This window comes from Paroedura picta, chromosome 1, assembly GCF_049243985.1.
Source record: "Paroedura picta isolate Pp20150507F chromosome 1, Ppicta_v3.0, whole genome shotgun sequence".
NCBI lineage: Eukaryota > Metazoa > Chordata > Lepidosauria > Squamata > Gekkonidae > Paroedura > Paroedura picta.
The window spans coordinates 175,137,040-175,158,873 of NC_135369.1; the positions used below are offsets into that span (position 1 = coordinate 175,137,040).

Consider the following 21,834-nt stretch of genomic DNA (forward strand, 5'->3'; position numbering starts at 1 on the left):
TTGAGTCCAGGGGCACCTTTAAGACCAACCAAGTTTAATTCAAGGTAGATTCAGGTGGGTCGCAGTGTTGGATTTCGAGTCTAGGGGCACCTTTAAGACCAGGCAAGTTTCATTCAAGGTAGATTCAGGTGGGTGGTCATGTTGGTCTGAAGCAACAGAGCAAATTTCGAGGCCAGGGGCACCTTTAATACCAAACAAGTTTCAATCAAGGTAGATCCAGGTGGGTGGCCAGGTTGTTCTGAAGCAGCAGAATTTAGGGGCCAGGGCCACCTTTAAGGCCAAGCAAGTTTCATTCAAGGTATGAAGCTTCGTCACATACGGAACTGTAGGAATCAGTTCCTACTTCTAGGCAAAGTGTGCGACTCCTGAAAGGCGGCCCTGGACACTAAATTTGTTCTGAACGAAACTTTGTGGGCCTTAAAGGTGCCCCCGCACTCCACTTTTGTGCGGAACTCCACGAGGGGGTGCCCCACCCGACTCTTGCTCGGCACACCACCGCGCCCTCTGCAAACGCGGCGCTTGCTCCCGCGCCCACCCCGCCTCCGGAACCCAGGGGACCCGCGGGCATTCCCAAAAAAGGTGCGCGGGTCCCTTTTAGAGCGGACGCAACCCCGGAACGCGACTCGGCCAGGACCACGCGAGAGCCTGCGCATCCGCCTGGGAGGAGGAAGGAGAGAAGCAGCGACTGTCCGGGACAAGGACTACAACTCCCGGCGCGCCTCGCGCGCGAGCAGCATTTCCGGCCCGCGCCGGCCAATGAGCGACAGAGAAGTGGCCGGAAAGCGACGCCCGTGGCCTCGCGCACGCCGAGAGAGACGCCGCTCCTCCTCATTACAAAAAAAAAAAAAAGCAAAGGAAAGGAAAGGGCCGTCCAGCCAGCCAGGCCGCCGCGTACCGGAAGTGACCTCAGGAGCCCCATGTGAGGTGATTGCAACACATGCAGCGCGGAGGAGAGGAGAGGAGGAGAGGCGAGACGAGGCGAGGGAGGGGGCCGAGCAGGAGAGGCGGAGGGGGAAGGAAGGAAGGAAGGAGGAAGGAAGAAGCCGGTTAACGACGTCACAAGCGCCGCCGCCGTCGCGAGGAGCCCTTGCGCGCCCGTCCGGGAAGGGACGCCGGAGAGCGGGAGGAGGAGGAGGCGGCGGCCGGGCCTGAGGTGAGGCGAGGCGCGGCAAGGCGGTCGGGGGAGCGCGGGAGGGAAGGAAGGGAGGGAAGGACGGCAGCGGCGCCTGAGGGAGCCGCGACCCGCCCGGGCGGCCTCCTCTGCCTCTCTCTCTCGCTCACGCTCTTTCCCTTTCTCCGTGCGGCGGCCTGGCTCGCTGCAGCCGCAGGAGGGGCGGTGGAGGAGGAGGAGGAGGAGGAGGAGGAGGGAGAAGATGGCGGACGATCCCAGCGCTGCCGACAGGAACGTGGAGATCTGGAAGATCAAGAAGCTCATCAAGAGCCTCGAGGCGGCGCGCGGGTAAGCGGGGGCCGAGCCACCCCCGGCGGAGAGAGACTGCGCGTTGGGGGCGGGGGAGGGGAAGGGGCGCCACCCATGGGTTTTAGGAGAGGGGGGGCCACGTCTATATCTAATTCCCAGAAGGAATTTGGAGTCCGGGTTGAGCTCCTTTCAGACCCACGGAGTGTAACTCGAGGCACGGGCGTGCATGGGAACGCGCACTTGTTCAGCTGGACGTGGTAGCTGGGGAAGGGTGCGTGCGCAGGCAAGCTCGGGCCTTGAGTCAACTTGGTCGGTTTTAAAGGTGCTCAAGCCGGACTCTGAATTTGCCCTGCTGCTGCTTCTGCTTCAGACCCACACAGCTGCCTGCTTGGAGATATCGAATCCCTGCATGGGATGGGGCCCAGGCGCTGCCAGGGCTTCTCCCACTGAAGCCCCCGAATGGGTGGGGGGCACCTTTGAAATGAAATGTTGGGAGTTGGCAGTTGTGCGTGCAGCCCCTTGTAGCCTTCAGCAGGAACAGTTCGGAGACTGTGGTTTGTTTCCCCAGGGAGAGTGAGGGTCGGGAACAGAACTTCTGACTGCATTGCTGTTCGGGTGGGTACAGGTGGGTGGATGGTCTCAAGTGGCAGGACGAAGTTTGAGTCCAGTGGCAACTTTGTGACCAAGAGCGCTTTGTTCAAGATGTGCGAGCGCACACGAAAGCTCACACACCTTGAATGAAACTTTGTAGGTCTCAGAGGTTCCATTGGACTCAAACTTTATTCCTGTTTAGAGGCACTCAAGTCTAAGATTGTTGAAGTCTGTCAGTAACTTTGCGTCAGTAGGATTGCGCTGTAGTAATGCTTGGGGAACATTGTTCATATGGAGCCAGGGGAGTATGAGCCCTGTCATGGAGGAAGGCTCTTGTACTTTGTGCCTTACTTTTCTCTGTATATCTAACATGGAGGATGTTGGTCTCGTGACACGTCCAGATCCACCATTTGCAGTCCAAAGTACCACAATCCACACAGTTTGGGATCTCTTGTTGGACTGGTCTCCAAATACTACCCTTGTGACCACCTGTTCACAATTGGCCCAAATTCTATGCATTTTCATGGGTGGGTTACCAACAGTCATTGGGCGAAGGTATTGATAATGTTGTGCACGTGTAGCAAGACTGAGTTCAAAGGATATAAAGGGCCACCCTTTGTGTTCTTCCACAAGAAGCTGGCATTTTCCAGCGCCTTCCCATAAAGACATTATTTTGGAGTCAAATGTTGGTAGCTTCAGTGTACAGCATGGTGTAGTGGTTAGGAGTGTGGATTTCTAATCTGGAGAGTTGGGTTTGATTCTGTGCTTTCCCACATGCAGCCAGCTGGGTGACCTTGGGCTCGCCACAATACTGATAAAACTGTTCTGACCAAGCAGTGATATCAGGGCTCTCTCAGCCTCACCTTCCTCACAAGGTGTCTGTTGTGGGGAGAGGAAAGGGAAGGTGAATGTAATCCGCTTTGAGACTCCTTCGGGTAGAGAAAAGTGGCATATAAGAACCAACTCTTCTTCATCAGTAATATCAGGGCTTTCCCAGCCTCATCTCCCTCACAGAGGGTGTCTGTTGTGGGGAGAGGAAGGGAATGCGAATGTAAGCCGCTTTGAGACATAACAACTCTTCTTCTACATTACTTAGGCGGGGCAGCCCTCACTGGTTCTGTAATGCCAGTGACTATCCTGACCTCATTATGTCCTGTAATATAGTTCACTTGGCAACAATTTTCTACTTTGAGATCATAAATGGACTCTATGCTGCCTGCTTGATTATAATGACATATGCCCCTGATGTCAAAGAAACAAAGAAGTGGGACTTTTCTCTCACAGTGTTTAGTTACTCGAGACTGTTGACCTTTAAATTAAGATAGATGGGACCCATTAAGTCCTTAGAGAACCGCTTATCATGTAGCTAGATTCAACCACAAAGCTTTGTCATGACTACCTCCTTCTGTTTTCCCAGCACACAGTAAGAGATCCTTCCTCAGGTCTTCTTGGCAGGAAGGATTCTCCATTTATTTTCATGTTTAGTAGTGTTGAGAAGAGAGATTCAAGCAGACTTGCTCTGGGTCTTGGATATCCTTGGAAAGAGTGAGATACTCTCTTTGCTTTTGAGGGTCCCTGAAGTCTGCCATAAAATTGAGGACTTGGGAAGGGAGAGATTTTAAAGTCAGTGGCCATTATAAATAATTGGTTATCAAGACCTGCCAGGTTGTGTGAAACCTTAAGAAGAAGTATCCTCCTTTACCCCCATGGTAAAAGAGGCATGGTTTCACTGTTGACTGACCACTTTGTGGGAAAGTTGCCTTTGCCACTCTCTTTCCCTTGCCTTTGTGGTCAAAGTGACCGAAAGCATTTAACATGGCCGACAAGTCTGGGTTTTGCAGAAAGCCAGTGAAACATCCCTACTTGTGTGTTCTGTTTTGTTCAGACTCCCTCGTCAACTTACTGAAGTTAGCATTTGGTCAGGCAGAAGTTCAGCATTGACTAATTCTTGTGGAAGCCTGCTAAAAGCTCTCTCTGCCTATCCTTAAGTACTCTGAGTTGCACTCACCCTTGGTATCTTGTTTAGCGCATGTCCACGCTCATAGTTTTTGAGACAGGTCAGCTGAATATTTGCCAACGGAGCCGGTAATTCTATCCTCCCCCATCAGGGGTTTCCTGTGACTTCTCCCAAGTCTGTAGTTAAATCCCTGGGGTATAGATGAGGCAATGCTATGATTCACTAGCGACTCGTTATATTTAAAAATCCGTTGTGGTGGCTTTCTATATATAGCATGTATCCATCTTCTAGAGGATGGGAAAAGGGGGATATATAAGCAGCTCTCCTTGCCCCGCAGTAATGTATTTGTGATCCTTGAACCCCAGTCAAGAAGAATCTGGATTTCCATTGGGTGTAGACTGCTTCTAGTAGAGGCGTTGGAAAATATGGATTGTTCAGAAGATGAGGTGTATGCAAGGCGCTTGGAGCGGGAATGTTTGCCCTGTTCGTGGAAGTGGCAGGAATTCTTCTGTACAGAGGCATTACCTTGGTAATAAACTCCTTGAACCCTCTCCTCTAAGCTGGGCAGCATTTTCTTGCATTGCAAGATCTGTTCTGCTTCCTTCTGTTTCGTACATGCAACCACTCTGCATACAGAATTCAAGCTGTCTGGATTCTGGACACTGTCTTTCAGTTGCTGATACGAAAATTCTGACGTTGCCATGAATTACAGGATGGTGAATTTTGATGGCCACCGGGAGGCAACTGGAGAGATCTTATTATTGGCTGTGCGGTTGTCATACAGCTTAATTGAAGGAGTTTCCAAAGTATGGTATTATCCCTGGAAATTGGATTTAGTGTTTGTGTGCACGCTTGAAACACCAAAGGGTGAACAATATGGGTTGCTTTAAGGTCAGGATGGTAACCATCTGAGATGACTTTTTTTTTAGGTAAGATATTCCCCCCAAAATGGGGATTTCAGACTGATTGCAGCATATTAAAAGCTAGAGTTTCCAAAGTGCCCTGAGCAGTGTTGGGCGGAGCAGTGCTAGCTTCTTTTGCTCTGTCAAGATGACTTTGATAAAAGTTGCATTCCAGCAATATGCGAGACTAGATTCTCCTGTTAGTGTAAAGAGCAAGCAAGAAGGAAAGTGTGAAGGCCTGTCCCATACACTTGTGAACGATATGCACAGTGGCTTCCTCATAGCCAGTGATCTGGTTGCATAACCTTGATATAGAGTTACTAGATGTCCTCTTTATAGGTGTCCATCTTCTTTTGGGCTCTTAAAAAAAAAACAACCTGATGAAAATGTCCTCTTTTGAGGTTGGAAGGTTAGGAATGTTCCTAGTCGGTAGCAATTCTCACAGCTTTAAGAGTAAGTTTATTTAAGGAGAGATTTGTTGTCGTGGCCTCTTCATACAAGTAGCGCCCCCCCCTCTCTCTTTTTGCCATTCAAAAACCTTTGAGGCACGTCAGACCTCAACAAGGGCCATGGCCTTTTCAGTCCTGGCCCCCACCTGGTGGAATGTGCTCCCCGAAGATATCAGGGCGCGGCTGAAACTTCCACAATTCCACAGGGCCTGCAAAAAGGAGCTCCTCCACCAGGCATTTGGTGGGGTCGACTGACCCATAACAGCTACAGCCCTCCCCCCCCCCAGACTGAAAGATCGAACCTGCTGAGGGAGTGTCAAAGTTGTTGTTGAATTGCTGTTCTAGTTGTTCTAGTTGGTGTGTTGTTGTTATTGTTATACTGTTATATTGACTTTGATAGTGTTCTATGTAAATATTCCAAAATGTTTTATGTAAACCGCCCAGAGCCGTAGGGAAGGGCGGTATAAAAATCTAAATAAATAATAAAAAATAATAAAAAGTATGGTAACTCTGCTTTATAGCGATCCCTTCCCCTTTGTCCTAAAGGTATGGTTGCACCCTTTGTTTCAACCATAACCTTTTGCAAGCTCAAACTAGTTTCTAAGCTGCAGCCCTTTTGTTCAGGGCCTTATGCATATCTGAATGTGTGTATATGGAAAGCACTCGTCCCAAGAATGTTTACGGTAGTTTCTGACGATAGAAAGGAAAATGAAGAGCCGACTGGAATGTTTGATGCCCCACCCGACTGCTCAGTGCCTGTCTTTAAAAAGCAAACAAACCGCCACTGCCAGTATGACACGAAAGCATTTATTTGCTTCCTTACCTGTGGCATTTTTTTTAAATGCAGAGTAACGTGTGAAGCTACAGAATGTATCACAGTCACCCCATTTTTCTTAGCATCACAAACACAGGCTCGGACTAAATAGGGAGCTCAGAACGCTGCTGGCGAGTAGAGATTCCTGCTAATCTGCTTTATAAAGTCATCCACTCCACCCCAGCCCGCTCACAGCAGGGTTAAGTGTTGCCATGTGCCTGAACCATCAGGTAATTATCATACCGTAGTGGTATTTTCGCTCCGGTTCGCTTAACTGACCTCAGCTCAAGGGTTTTGTGGGTTTCTTTCAAATAAGCGGGTTCTGACAAAATCGAATCTATTTCTCTTAGGGAGAGAAATAAAAGGTTAGAAAAAATCTCCTTCCCATATCTTCTCCTGCTTGTTTTTTTTTGGGGGGGGTCTATTGCCCCCAAACGTTGATGAAAAAGTAAAGAGGCTAGCATAAGCTGTGAAATTACATGAATGGGCTAGTACATTTTCAGTATTTTTTTAAACTGTTTAAATGACATTATCCTGTTTTAAGCTCGTTTTATCTACAGGTGTTGCAGCATGTCTTTTAGTTTGATGAGATGGAAAGGAAGAGTTGTTTGAATTTAGTGAAGTATCCAAATTTACTCCAGGGACCTAATTGTTTTTACCTGGTTTCTAAGTTCCCTTTCAGCTTCTGGTAGGTACTTCTGTTCATTGGACAGGACAATTGTCACTGATTCCCCATTTTCACTGCTACTAAGTTGATCCCAATGGTAATCTGAGGACCTAGTGATCTCTGGAGGTACTACCTCAGAGTCATAAAGCAGAGGTAGTCAACCTGTGGTCCTCCAGATGTGCATGGACTGCAATTCCCATGAGCCCCATGGGAATTGTAGTCCATGGACATCTGGAGGACCACAGGTTAACTACCCCTGTCATAAAGCACTGCAGGTGGAGGCAGAAAAGTTACTGTGTTTAGGTCTGCTCACACAGCACAAGATTCAGGTAGTTACAGGGAGGCGTATACTTTCTGACTTCTTCCTTTAGAAGCACAAATCTCTTATTTCTCCTTGTAGTGTTGACATTTATGTTCTAGACAAGGGGGAGTTCCAACATCCTTTCTCCAGTGGAAATGTCACAAGTTGGAAGAAGGCTTTATACTTTGCTTAGACCGTTTACGCACTGGAGGTTTCATGCCGGGCTGAAGACTAGAGTTTTAGTCGTGGCAGGTTGCCCCACCTCTTCCTGTACCCATAGGGGACTATTTGGGCCAGTGCACCTCATCCGACCCCAATCTGTGCTCGGGAGGTGGAGCAGTGAAGTTCCCAGTGCACAAACGGTCTTAGGCCTATTATGCATGGCCGCTGAAACGGTGGCATGGAGAACGCGGAGGAGGAGGAAGAAGCGAAGCAAACCGCTTACCCACGGGACGGAATGCAACAGCGGCAAAACCCAGAGTATCCGATTATGCACGCAGCTACTCCAGAGCCGCTTCTGGTTGCGCCCTCGTCCCAGGAAGCTCCACTTTCGTCCGCATCTCACTAACGTGGCTTTTTCGGCGGCATACATTGACTCTGCTCCTGGTTGCTGCCTGCAGCGTGCATAATTGGTGATTTTAGCCGCCGCCATTCCACCCCGAATACGGACCTTCCACTCCGTGCATAATGGGCCTAAGTGGAGCATTAGTATATGGGCCCCCTATGTCTAGATAGAAGCTGTATTCTTTTTTATTGTAGTATTTATTGCTTCTTTGTTTACCAATCCTTGGAGTTTTTACAAAATACACTCACGCCTGGATCAGGTGAAGGAGGCAGATCTGAGTGCCAACAGCTTATCTGTCTCTATTTGTTTGAGCTTTAGGGCTCCCTTTGCTGACTAAGGCATCTTCTGCATCCAGAAACATTGGGGGTGGGGGACAGCTTTGTGGTTGTCCAGCAGTTTAAATCTGGCTATTTCCTAACTTCCTTGTGTCCAAGGTTAACCGTTTTGGAGCCAAGTTATCACAGATGTGGCTAGAAACCTACACTGCGATTGCATTTGCTTTTTAGCTTAAATTGGGGACTATAGAGCCTCATGGGAATTGTAGTTCATGGACATCTGAAGGGCCACAGTTTGACTACACCTGCTATAGAGGGTACACTCTGTCTGAAGCCAACGTCGTTAAGAGTGATGGCTTCTGATCAGGAGACCTGGGTTTCATACCCCACTCTTCCACCTGCAGCCAGCAGGGTGACCTTGAGCTCATCACAGTCCTGTTAGAGCTGTTCTCACTGAGCAGTTCTGTCAGAACTCCTCCCTTACAGGAAGGAAAGGAAGACGATTGTAAGCCGCTTTGAAATTTCTTTGGGGAGTGAAAAGTCGGGTCTAAAAACCAACTCTTCTTGTCCAGCTGTTTTGTAGAACCCTCTTCCCTCATCACCACACCTTGCAAAGGCTTTAGTTTTCCTGACATTTCTTGGGTCTTTCCACGTTATTTAGAGACTTAAAATCTAGAGGTATTGTTCCAAGGAGCTATCTGAAATTTTCTGCCGTTTAACACTGGAAATCAGACCCGGGCTTATAAGCTGTACGGCTTAATTGAGCCACAATTAAGAGTCTTTTGTGAATGATTGGAGCCATTGAGCTAGAGGCTGTTGCCTCAAGGAAGTCCAGAGTAATCCATAAAGGAGTTTCATTCCAGGGGTTAGAATAAGTGACCTTTGTTCCAGTTTGGTCCTTCCAATCCTGTAGCTCTTATGTGGAATTTTAATCTGTTAATAACAGGATCATCCCGTGCCCCTCCTGCACGACACATATTTTATGATTCTTCTCTGATCATTTAACCCATTGGTTTCTCATACCAGCATTTGCAGTTCCGTAATCTCTGTCACAGTTCACAGTAAACGGTTCATGCACTCTGTTAGGGTTGATCTGTTGTCCATGAAACCGCCAACAAAACTTTTAAAAATCAGCTGCTTAAGCAGGGGGGGAAGTGACCAGTCCGTTTGCATTCTGAATAAATCCTGTGGAGGGGGAAAAATCCATAATGGAAAAATTTCCACTGCTTGTGTTTTCACAGAGAAGTCTTAGCTCAAGTTACCTCCTTCAGAGTAACCAGCACGTCTGCAATACTGTCCAAATTGGGTGGATTCAGACTTCATTTTTTTTTCTTCAGCTGCTACCCCACAGAACGTTCAGTTACAATATGTCTCTCACAAGCACTGCCTGATATAAATCTGATAAAATGTGCTTTGAATCTTTTTTGATCAGACATTCTCATTAATTGCTTTCACTGGGGGGGCATAATTGATACTGTATTTCAAATTAACATACATTTTAGTATTTTTTCCCAAGTATTGGTCAGATCGGCTCCTAACACAGATGTTCATGGCTTAAGTAGCCAAGACGTTCATTTGCATAATGTTCACTGTTCACTGGCAGTCTTCAAGCAAAGGTTGGATACAAACTTTTCTTGGATGCTTTAGTATGCTTTGGGCTGATCCTGCGTTGAGCAGGGGGTTGGACTAGATGGCCCCTTCCAACTCTATGATTCTAATGTGTCTATCCAGACTTTTAAAATTTCTGCCAAATAATACCTGGCTGGTGTGCCAACGACATACAGACTAAAACTTGCCCAATTAGCCCTCCGTGAGGGATATGCCACCAAAAGGGAGAGGGCACCCCCTCACTGAGGGCCATTCGTGGGTCTTCCCCACCCCTATCTTTCTCCACCTTCATACCACTTCTGGGCACTTGGCGGCAAAGAGGAAGAGCTTGCCCTGTTCTGCAGCAGAACAGTAAGGAGGGGGGGAATGGGAGAAAGAGCCTTGCCAGGTCCTGACACTTGATAGCCTTGCTCACCTGTCTGGGCCGTTGCACTCTGGACCAGGCCTCTTGCCCACCAGGGAGTAGGAGGAGGCTGGCCCATGCAACATGCTGCTGCGGGTGAAGTGCCGGCCCTTGTGGCCTGGCTCACCTGGCTGGGCTGTCATGCTCTGGACCAGGCCTCCCTCCCACCGGGGAGGGCCAGTTGACCTCCATAGCAGCAGTTTTCTTCAGGGGAATCAACGCTTGGAGATCAGTTGTAATTCCTGAAGGTCTCCATGACTGAAGCTCCCAACATGGAGGTTGGCAACCAAGCTGTCTGCACATACAGGGGGAGTGGGGAATCCAGCCCAGCTCTTGAGATTAGAACTCATCACTCTTTAACCACTACACCACACTGGACCTCAAGATCGATTGAAGGGAGGAAGGCGAGGACCCAGGAAGGCCAAAATTCCGGCATGCTTTCATCTTCCTGGGTGCAGTGAGCTTTGCCTCTAGCACATTAATAAAACCCAGAGGAAACAAGGAGAAGTTCTTCACCAGCATCTTTGAATCAGTATGCTTGAGACCTGGGTAGATTCTGCACACCATAGATAATGCCCTTTAGAAGTAGATTTTCCTGTTCCGCATAGGAACATCCAGCTGCCAAAGCACATTGAAAGTGCATTATCCTATGTGTGCGGAATGGGCCCTGTTTTGTTGTTGTTCAGATTCAAAACGGACTGCAACAAATCCTCCCCACCCCCAAAATGATAGCCATTTGGATACTGTAGTCGCTAGGAGCCTCTTGTGGCGCAGAGTGGTAAGGCACCCGCCTGAAAGCTTTGCCCATGAGGTTGGGAGTTCGATCCCAGCAGCCGGCTCAAGGTTGACTCAGCCTTCCATCCTTCCGAGGTCGGTAAAATGAGTACCCAGCTTGCTGCTGGGGGGTAAACGGTCATGACTGGGGAAGGCACTGGCAAACCACCCCGTATTGAGTCTGCCATGAAAACGCTAGAGGGCGTCACCCCAAGGGTCAGACATGACTAGGTGCTTGCACAGGGGATACCTTTACCTTTACCTTTTTAGTCGCTACAATATTATGTGGTCCGTGTAATCCAGCTTTGTCTCCTTGTCGTTACTATGGCAGGTGTTGAACTTTGGGCTGTCTTCTGTATACATAATGCAAACCCTCTGCCATTGAGCTTGGGGCCATCCACAGTTCATGCATAAACATTAGTGTATTAAAACGTATTTTACATGTATGCTAGATATTCCAATGTAACAGTGAATTGGCTTCTGTTATTATAGAACCCCGAGTCAAAACGAAGGAGAGGTCCTTGCTTCTTGGATCTAATAGGAAGTGTTCGTTTTCATTCATCAATAAATCAATCTTTTTGATAATGCTGATCACGATTTTGAGTAAACGAGTAAAGCACCAACAATAATATTTCTGTTACAAGAGCCAACCCCCGTCATATGAGTTATTCTAAATTTCAGTCCGATTTCTGGCAAGTGGCTTGCTACACTCTACCGTGATGCACAGTTGCATTATTTTCAGTGCTTCTCAACCTTCCTAATGCCGCGACCCTTTAATACAGTTCCTCGTGTTGTGGTGACCCCAACCATAAAATTATGCTAGTGTTCTTTCAGAAATTAAACCAAAACTGACCACTGGCATGAAGATCCATTGTTCATGATTATATATAAATTCGTTTTTTTCCCAGGGTTTCTCAGCTCAGTTCTGCCTCTTTTCCCACCAATGCCTATCTCACTCTTTTCTGCTGCTCCAGACAGACGAACGATCTATCTCGATCTACCCCGCAAGGCTGTTATGTGGATGCCCCCCCCCCCAGCCAAGCTGCTTCCCCTGCCACAACCCCTGTGAAAGGGGCCTGACCCCCAGGTTGAGAACCACTGTTTTATAGAGATGTCCTGTGGGGAAATTTTGATCAGCAGTAGGCATAGAAAGACAGCTGTACCGTTTTTGCAAGCTTATGAAGCGCATGTCTCCTGGACAAAAAAAACAAATATAACGCAGAAGAGCCATCTGCCTCAGGGAAGGGTTCCTTATACAGGCTGATTACTGCAGCCAGCAGAACTGGCTTAGAAGATCAGACCTTATGAGTGGGAACAGGGACCGTGAGTGGCCTGGAAGGCATGTACAAAAAGTAGGTGGGGCACTAGTGACCCAAAACCATGTCTGAAATTTGATGAAAATTCACAGCCATTGTAATGAGTTTTTTCCTTCTCCGTGCTTTCTCTTGGTGGGCCTATAGCAATTTGTGGAGAAGACCATATTGGGCATGTCTTCGTGTGAAGAAGAAATCAGTGTCACATCTTACAACACTGCCAGTGCAAAGCAGGGAGCCTGTGGGTAGCCCACAAAGCGTCAGCAGCTGAGAGAAAGGAAAGGCAGGTCTGGGTCCCAAGGGTTATCAAAGGGCAGGCTGGAAGGACCACTAGCACCAGTTGCCTCTGGTTGGGTACATTGCCATGGGGAGTTAGCTCAAGATTTAGGACCTGGATGTGGCCAGAAGGAGAAAGTAGATGTGGAGCCTTGATTGAGTCAGGTGGATTTGATGACTGCAGAGTTAAGCTCCTGGCCAGAAGTTGGCTTTTAGGACTGACTTATACAATTACAATCAAAGCTGGTGTCAGGTTGTTGCTAGTGTAAGGTGACCAGATTGTCCCACTTTTGGAGGGACATCTGGGGGCACCTGGCTAATTGTACTTACGTTGAAATTAAAAAAAAATATTACAATACTATTTTTGCAATCTATGTGTTCTATGAAAATTTTTGTTGCTCCATATAGACCAAATTTTAATCAAGACGACCCCCCCCCCCCCCGGTCAATGGTGTCCCGCTTTACCAGTGTTAAAATCTGGTCACCTTATGCTAGTGAGACCAGTGGGAGATTGGATAACCTTGGAAGGGAAGCCACTTCTGGTCCTAGATGGAGAATGGGGAAGATGAACACATCAGTGTTCATAAACATGCCATATGTGTGTTGACCTGTAGGTCCGAACCAGGGGTGGTAAAACTGCAACTCTCCAGATGCCCATGGACTACAATTCCCAGGAGCCCCTGCCAGCACTGGGAATTATAATCCATGGACACCTGGAGAGCTGCAGTTTGGCCACCCCTGATTTAAACATTCCTTGTCACACTTGGGGGTCACTGTTCTTCCCCATGAAATCTCTTTCAGACAGTTATTCTCTCCTTTTTGAGTTCTAAAGCCTCTTGTGGCGCAGGGTGGTAAAGCAGCCAACATGCTGTCTGAAGTTCTGACCATGAGGCTGGGCGTTCGATCCCAGCAGCCGGCTCAAGGTTGACTCAGCCTTCCATCCTTCCGAGGTCGGTAAAATGAGTACCCACCTTGCTGGAGGGTAAACGGTAATGACTGGGGAAGGGAATGGCAAACCACCCCGTATTGAGTCTGCCATGAAAACACTGGAGGGCGTCACCCCAAGGGTCAGGCATGACTCGGTGCTTGCACAGGGGATACCTTTACCTTTTTTGAGTTCTGATTCATGCCTTCCTTGCTTTTTCAGAAAGAAGCCACATTACTTTATTTCTTTGAGTCAGTGCTGGTGTCATGGGCGCTGGTGTGTGTCATAAAGCTAGCAGTCATTTTTCCCCTCTCCCCCATTTTTTTTTGGGGGGGGGAATGCACTTACTAGATCTTTAACATGTTTTCTTACAAGCAGTTCTTGCTGCATCTGTCCTGGGCTGGTAAGGTAGCTTTTGGCCAGTGGCTTCTTGTTTGTTTTCATTGGAGTGTTATGCTCCTTCCTCATGGTGTGAGAGCCAGTTTGGTGTAGTGGATAGGAGTGCGGTATTCTAATCTGGCGAGCCGGGTTCGATTCTGCACTCCCCCACATGCAACCAGCTGTGTGACCTAGGACAGAAATATCAGGGCTCTCTCAGCCTCACCTCCCTCACAGGGTGTCTGATTTGGGGAGAGGAAAGGGAAGGCGACTGTAAGCCGCTTTGAGCCTCCTTCAGGTAGAGAAAAGTGGCATATAAGAACCAGCTGTTATTCTTGTGTCTTTTTGTGTTGGGTTAACTTTCTGTGGCCCCCTACCAGGGTGGCCCCGGCTAGCCCAATCTCATCATATCTCAAAGCTAATAAGGATAGCCATCTGACAGAGAGGCTGATTCTATGAAGGCTCAAGGGGGTGGCAGGTTACAGTGCATGAGTGATAGGGTTGTGAGCGTCCTGCAAAGTACAGGGGTTTGGACTAGATCAGTGGTCCCCAACCCCCGGTCCGGGAACCGGTAACGGTCCGTAGTTCAGTCGGTACCGGGCCATGGCTCCTCCTCGTCCTCCTCCCTGGCTGCTGTCTCGGGGGCTGCCCTGCCACTCTGCCGCCGGCTCACCTTTGGTGTTCTCCAGCAGCCGCCATGGCTGGGGCTCCCCCTCGGTGTGGCCTTGCGCAGCTGCTGCTGGCAGCGCCTCCCAGTGGGCAGCGGAAAGTCAGGGGTGCCAGCGGGAAAGCAAGCGGAGCAGGGGCTCAGGTGGCGGCAACGTCCCTCGGCAAAAGATAACCCCCACCCCTGGGCCTTAGTAAAATTGTCAAGCGTTGACCTGTCCCAGTGATTAAAAGGTTGGGGACCACTGGACTAGATGACCCAGGGAGACCCTTTCCACTCTATGATTCTAAGGGCTGGCACTAGTTCGTACCTGGATGGGAGACCAACAAGGAAGCCTAGACAATGGCGAACTACCACTTGAATGTCGTTTTGCCTGAAAAACCCTCCCCATCTCTGTAAATTGGCAGCAACTTAGTGCCATCCCCCCCCCCCACGACTTTCTATGGTTATCTGTTCCCATTCTGTGCACATTATCTTTATACATTCCTTACTGTCAAATAACCGCTGTGTGTGCTCCGTGTGCATTTCATAATACGGGTGCTCTTCTTTGCCTCTAAGATGGGTTAGTGTGAATGGGACACCTTGGTTGATGGATTTGGGTATGTAGACTTAGGTCCAGTGCACCCTGGGAACCATAGTTTAAGTTGTTAATTTAATACATAAATAATGTTGAGCCACAGAAAACTTGAATCTTTATGGGGTCTCACATGCTGGATATTCGGACTTTTGTTTACGACTTTTAAAAGCTATCCAGACAGTAAGGGAGACCGGCTGGGCATGCTGACTATGGGTGCTCCCCCTTTCTGCCTGCCAGAAGAGCAACAGGGGCTGGCTGGGCATGCTTGCCATGGCTGCCCTGTGCTTGCCCCAAATGGTCACCCTGGGTTGCTCAACGCAGGCACACTGCACTTGCCCTGTTCTGGCTGCCTGGAGAGTGAGGGAGGTCAGGTGGCCATGGTCCATTGCAGGCACCCTGCACTCCTGCTCCCCATCAGAAGTTTTAGGCCGCCCACACATGTGCACCCTGTGTCCGGTGAATGTTAGGCAGGAGCCCTCCCACCCTGCGCCCTCTCCCACCCTTCTTCAGTCCCTTTTTAAAACGGGCTTTGGCCCACGTCGAACAATAAAACTGAGAGTGATGTTCCTGTTATCCCTTTTCTTTTCTCTGTTCTGGGTCTGAAAGTGCAGAGGACCGTCTAGTTTACGAAAGAATAATCTGTTGACTTGGTAATAATCCTTTAGGAGTGGGCGAGGTCCCTCTAGTTCCTGTCCTTGCTTCTTTGAAGAGTCTTCAGAGGTTTTCGGGAGACGTTGTATTGTGGTTTGATTTGCTAGGCTGCGGGCCTCGTCTCGTGAGAGGGCTTAGAGTTTTACTGTATTGTGTAAGATTTTGGTTTGGAACGGTGAGTGGCAAGGGAAGGTCAGAGTATAGAATTTTTAATAGATAAATAAGTAAACCATGTCGGAATTAAGGTGTGTTAGATGAGGTCAGCTGGAGCTAGAATGCCAAGGCGTTCCTTTTCTGCAGTGGTGCTGCTGTTGGGCCCTGACAGCACTTAAAACACCAAAAAACGTCTATAGTTCATAGTCCTGTTTAGATTTTTGGTACCTGTGTTTATCTTCCTTCAGACACATTCCTTGTATTGCAGAAACCTATGGTAGAACTGACAAGGGGCCTATAGGGGCCCATAGTGGACATTATCCTCGCTCCTTTCCTCAACGGCTTGTCTGTAGGAGTGGGAGGGAGAGGGACGGGGAGTAGGTTGTGTGTCCGCCATGTTATGAGTTCTTAATTTTTTAATGGGGAGTTTTAACGGGGAGTTTTAAGACTACCGTTACCCGCCACGAGCCTGCGGGGAGTGGCGGGATGATAATAATAATAATAATAATAATAATAATAATAATAATAATAATAATATGCAGTATTTACATTATAGTCTGCCTTTCTCAATGAAACTCCAGGAGGATTACATAGCATAAGTCCATGCAGTCACCAGGCCTGGGGCAAGGGCCCAGCAAATGTGTAAACGTGGGATGTTCAACAAAAAGGAAAATGACATGGCAGGAACCTACTTACAGCGGCAGCTAGTACAAACTATATACCCAGTGGTACAGTCTTTAACTCAAGCTTCTTTCCGAACCCCATTATTAGAGGGCATTCCCGATTCTCGTGCATAAAGCCCTCTTCAATAATGCAGCACTGCAAAATATGTGGAATTCATATAATCAGATCCCCCCCTCCCCCATTTCAAGAGTTGCTCTTCTAAAATCGAAGACTGTTTAGGATATTTCCCCCCAGGATGTTTATTGGGGGGTCCAAGTCCAAGAGAAAACTCAACACAGGAGGCAGAACATAGTGTAGGTATCCTTTGTACCTTAGGGGGCTGCCTTTGTGGGCCATATCTCATTCCTGGCATCGTTACCAAATTTTAATTAAGTTACAGTGTGAGAGTTGCTTCAAGTTTTTCTCAAAAGAGAAACTAATTCACATGAGGAATAAGTTTTAAGCACGTGCGTATTACAGAGTTCTGGAGAGATGCAGGGTGTCACTACATGTACTTGTAAATAATGCTGTCCCTGAACTTGTGCCATCTGCGTCCGAAGTCTTAGCTTGCTAGGTGCACATTTTATTTTTGCAGGCAGCTGATCAGTCACAAGGTTTGTTAAAGTTCTAAGGAAATTTGGTCATAATCTGAGGTATAAACCTGAGCAGATCCTTTTGCCACAAGTCTGGCTTTGTATCTCTCAGCACCCGATCTAGGGAGCTAAGCAGGGGCGGCCCAGGTTGGTACTTGGATGGGAGACCCTCAAGGGTGCTGCTCAGAGGTAGGCATTGGCAGCCTCCTCTGAATGTCTTGTTCCTTGAAACGAAGAAGAGTTGGTTCTTATATGCCGCTTTTCTCTACCCGAAGGAGGCTCAAAGCGGCTTACTATCGCCTTTCTTTCCTCTCCCCACAACAGACACCCTGTGAGGGAGGTGAGGCTGAGAGAGCCCTGAGATTACTGCTCAGTCAGAACAGCTTTATCAGTGGTGTGGGAGGGAGCCCAAGGTGACCTAGCTGGATGTATTTGGAGGAGCGGGGAATCAAACCCAGCTTGCCAGATTAGAAGTCTACACTCCCAACCATTACACCAAGCTGGCTCTCCATATGAAAAGCCATTTGAAGTCACCTGTGACCCGACGGCAAATGGGGAAGGGGGATTACGGTCAATCACAGACCTTTGTCTCTTTTACTTAAAAGCATGAACAGATAGAGATTTATTTTTTGTCCCAGGCAAAATCTATTAGCAGTTGGTTCCAAATATTTTTTTTTGTTCTTGTCATCAGCTGGTGTTACCTTTAGCATGTCCCATCCACATGCCCTGAGCTCTAGTTTTCAGCTCATAGTGTTCAGTTACTGAAGCCAAGTTGAAGATTCAGAACGTCATGAATATTTGATGGTATCCAGAGATCAGTTTCTAGAGCAGTGAAACTACAGACCACTGAAAGTTAACCTGAATCTTGATTAAGACGGTACAGGCCTAAGAGCTGTTCCGCAGATTACGTTTTCTCCTGCCTATACTTTTTTTTGCTTATTTTAACCAGCAGGTGGCAGCAGCATGTTCCACAATGAGTATTTCTAAAACTTCATTCCACCAGCTTTGCAAGTAGCTAAAGCTGACTGCATTTCTACATTTGTTTCTATGGTTTGTTCAGCCTGTGCACCTCTCTGTTAATGGTCAGGCAGCTTTACAACCACTTCCCCCATATGTTCAGGTAGTATTAAGGCGATCCGTCTTTTCAAAGCCCAGAGGGTAGTTTGCACGATGTCGGGAGAGTTATGTGCAGTGCCGCTGTCGTAGTTGCATCTGATCCCTCTCTGGGCCTCAAAGCATCAAGCAGTCGGTACATGCCTCTCCAGTGCTGCTGCTGCGTTTTACTTCAGGGGTTGCTCTTCCTAATTACCAGTGACCCAGGGACATTTGTTACCACAGGCTCACCACATGTTAACCACCTGAATCTATCTGCATGTAAGGAGTAATGGGACCTTTTCCGCCTTAGTCCAAACTCCCCTTTCTGAGCATGACAGTTGAGCAGGTTGTGAACTAGGAACAGCGGGCATTTCTGGGTGAAACTGTCCTTGAGCCATTTCGATCTGGATCAGATTGGTTGGCCTGATCACATAGAAGGGGTTTATGACTCCAATTCGGAATCTTTTCACCCATTTTAAGAAATCATCTGTTTAACCTGAGGCCAATTTACAGCAGTACAAAGCATTTACAGTTAAAACATCATGCAGTCATGGAACAGTGGAGAAACACACATTGTCATACCCTAATAGACAGCCAGTTTGGTGTAGTGGTTAGGAGTGCAGACCTCTAATCTGGCATGCCAGGTTCGATTCTGCGCTCCCCCACATGCAGCCAGCTGGGTGACCTTGGGCTCCCCATAACACTGATAAAGCTGTTCTGACCGAGCAGTACAATACAATACCTTTATTGGCATAAAGCAGATAAGCAGGATAAACAAAGTTAGTCAAGATACGTCAGACAGTTTAAATTTAAAAACTGAGGACAGAAATTCAGCCATAATAAAAGTGACGTCGGCATCCTTATCACTCAGTAAAAATTGGCAAATCAGGTCTCTTGAATGGTTTCTCCATTTTGGTATAAGAGGTAATAATATCAGGGCTCTCTCAGCCTCACCTCCCTCACACGGTGTCTGTTGTGGGGAGAGGAAAGGGAAGGCGAATGTAAGCTGCTTTGAGCCTCCTTCGGGTAGGGAAAAGCAGCATATAAGAACCAACTCTTCTTCTTCTAATACATGCCGAGAGTTACTGTCCTAGATTGAATGTGTTCTGGCCCTTAGTCTTTCTTTGGTCTGAGACATGGGTCAAAGGGCATATACAAGGGGAAAAAACAGCAACCTTGAACGAAAGGCAGCCGCAGATGTTGTGGGATAGAGTTGGGCATACATGTTTTCTCGCATGCTTGAGGTTCTTTGGAGTGTGCATTTGCACGTCTAACCCAGTTTCTTTCTCTTCCCCCTTAGCAATGGCACCAGCATGATATCACTGATCATTCCCCCCAAAGACCAGATTTCACGAGTGGCAAAAATGTTAGCCGATGAGTTTGGTACGGCATCCAACATTAAGTCTCGAGTGAATCGCCTTTCGGTCCTCGGCGCCATCACATCTGTACAGCAACGGCTAAAACTTTATAACAAAGGTAAAAGGTCCCGCCGCTTACACTTTTGTGTCACTTGACACCCCCTTCGGCGTCCTCTAAGGTTGCCCCCTGTGTTCTTTGCAGTACCTCCGAATGGTCTGGTTGTTTACTGTGGAACAATTGTGACGGAAGAAGGAAAAGAGAAGAAAGTGAACATTGACTTTGAACCTTTCAAACCAATAAATACATCCTTGTATTTGTGCGATAATAAATTCCATACAGAGGTAAGAGGCGTTCTACATTTTTGCCCAAATTTTGGCTTCGCTCATTTAATCGATAGCGTACCGGTTTGCTCCGTTTCCGTCGCAAAATATAATCCAGTGTTAATCGTAATGCGCACAGCTTTGCATAGTGGCTTTCATTGGTGCTTGCATGCCAAAGGTATTGAGCTGCATCATTGATTTGCAATCAGAGGACCTGGATCCAGCCCCACCACATGCCGTGATCATTTCTGTTGATTCCTTCTCTCTGCCGCAGCTCTTAGCGCCCGAGAGCATGAACAAACGGGGCTGCATGGATCAGTCCTGGCGTAATGCAGCTCTGGAACTTGCAATTCAGTGCCTGCCCTCCAATGTCAAGCCCATCATTACAGACAGGACACCTGATTTGAATTGTCACGTCTTTGAAGCGTGGTCTTGAAAGACGAGAATTTTTTCCATGGAAAACTGTAATGAAATGTAATCCTTAGCACAAATTGGCTCTGGCATTCAGGCCAACCGACCCTGAGTTGATGCCCCTGCCTGTGGAAGGAGTGTAATATGGAAGCTGCAAGTTGATGATTTCTCTCTCATAAAAGAAATGAGGGTGATCCTTAAGAGTATGAAATTAAAACAGCTGTGTCCCCTGGATCCCTTTCTTTGCATCCTGTTTTCCCACTTGCTACTATCACTCATTCTTTGAGCTCTTCCTACCCTACGCCTGCATTTGCCTGAGCTCCCCCCCCCCATCATCGGCGTGCCCTTCTACTGACCTCTGCCTCATTCCATCCATCGCCATCTTCAAGAAGTGTTGAAAGACTCATTTCTTTGCTCAGGCTTTCCCCAATTTCCTGTGTTCGCTCCTTCCCTTTTTACATATATATATTATGCCTCAGTTTGATTGTGAGCCCGCAAGCATTGATTGTCCCTTTTATTAATCACTCAAGGTACCTGGTTCATTTCTTGAAAAGCACTTCCGACCAAAGTAACATATCTGCTTTTAAATTCTGAACCAACTGATTGAGATTTTCTAAACAGCTTTTTCGAAAAAAAGACATATTATTATTTGTAACGTTTTTGTTTGTTTATTTATTTGACTTTTATACCACCCTTCCATATGGATCTGGGCAGTTTACATAAAACGCCATAGAACAGTTACATAGAGCAGGGGTAGTCAACCTGTGGTCCTCCAGATGTTTATGGACTACAATTCCCATGAGCTCCTTCCAGCAGAGGATCATGGGAATTGTAGTCCATGAACATCTGGAGGACCACAGGTTGACTACCCCTGTCCTAGAACAATATAACAGAATACAATCATGACATAACATGCTAACTAGAACAGTATTTTAATAGAACAATAACATTGACAATCCCTAGGTAGATATGGGGGCGGGGGAACAACACCTGTAGATGTTTTGAGTCGGTTGGCCTCAAGCAAATGCCTGGAGGAGGAGCTCCCTTTTATAGGCCCTGCAGAATTGTGGGAGCTCGTTCCACCAGGTGGGAGCCAGGACCGAGAAGGCTCTGGTCCCTTGTCTTTGAGGCCAGGGATCTGCAGCCAGTTGGAGGTAGTGGAGTTTGAAGCTCTTTTGGTAATTATTTTATTTTTATTATTATTTATTATATTTCTTACCCGCCACTCTCAGCGTACCGGCTCGTGGCAGGTTACAATACAAAAATTCCCCATAACAATAACCCCCCCCCCATTAAACCACACAAAATAGTACACCAAAACCCCCAATATGGCGGAAAAAATAATCCTAATTATAAATATGAACGTTCTCATTTTTGATCAGGGAACAATTTGGATTCACGTGATTGTTTTTCTGGATGTCTGCTGGCTACCTGGTTTAACTTGCGTGTTTTCGGTTGGGGCAGCAGTAGCTAGGGCCGACGTGGGTTTGAACCTGCCCCCCCCCCCCCCCGTTCCAGCACAGCGGACTGACCGCACACTACACCACACCATTGTGCTTGCTTGTGGTTCCTCACTAGCATTTCCTTTTTTTTTTTCTTTCTTTAATTTTCTAACATTTCTCTGCCGCCCTCCTTTTTGGCTCAAGGTGGCTTACGATTTAAATTCATGGTTCACAATTCCATCCAATTTTTTTGGCACGTGTATAATGAAGGACTCATTAGCCTGT

At 47.5% G+C, this 21,834-nt stretch overlaps 1 protein-coding gene across 2 annotated transcripts in view; it reads left to right on the forward strand.

The window, feature by feature from the left end:
* Window positions 1–999: 999 nt before the first annotated feature.
* The window catches only part of ETF1 (eukaryotic translation termination factor 1), a 38,683-nt gene continuing 17,848 nt past the window's right edge, over window positions 1,000–21,834 (forward strand). Inside the window, exons 1-4 of one of the 2 annotated variants that reach the window (XM_077312795.1) lie at window positions 1,000–1,153; window positions 1,323–1,459; window positions 19,318–19,493; window positions 19,578–19,717. In XM_077312795.1, coding sequence (XP_077168910.1) covers window positions 1,374–1,459; window positions 19,318–19,493; window positions 19,578–19,717 — 402 coding nt within the window. In that variant the 5' untranslated portion in view covers window positions 1,000–1,153; window positions 1,323–1,373. The remainder of the gene's footprint in view (window positions 1,154–1,322; window positions 1,460–19,317; window positions 19,494–19,577; window positions 19,718–21,834) is intronic. The other variant, XM_077312803.1, reaches the window with a different exon arrangement.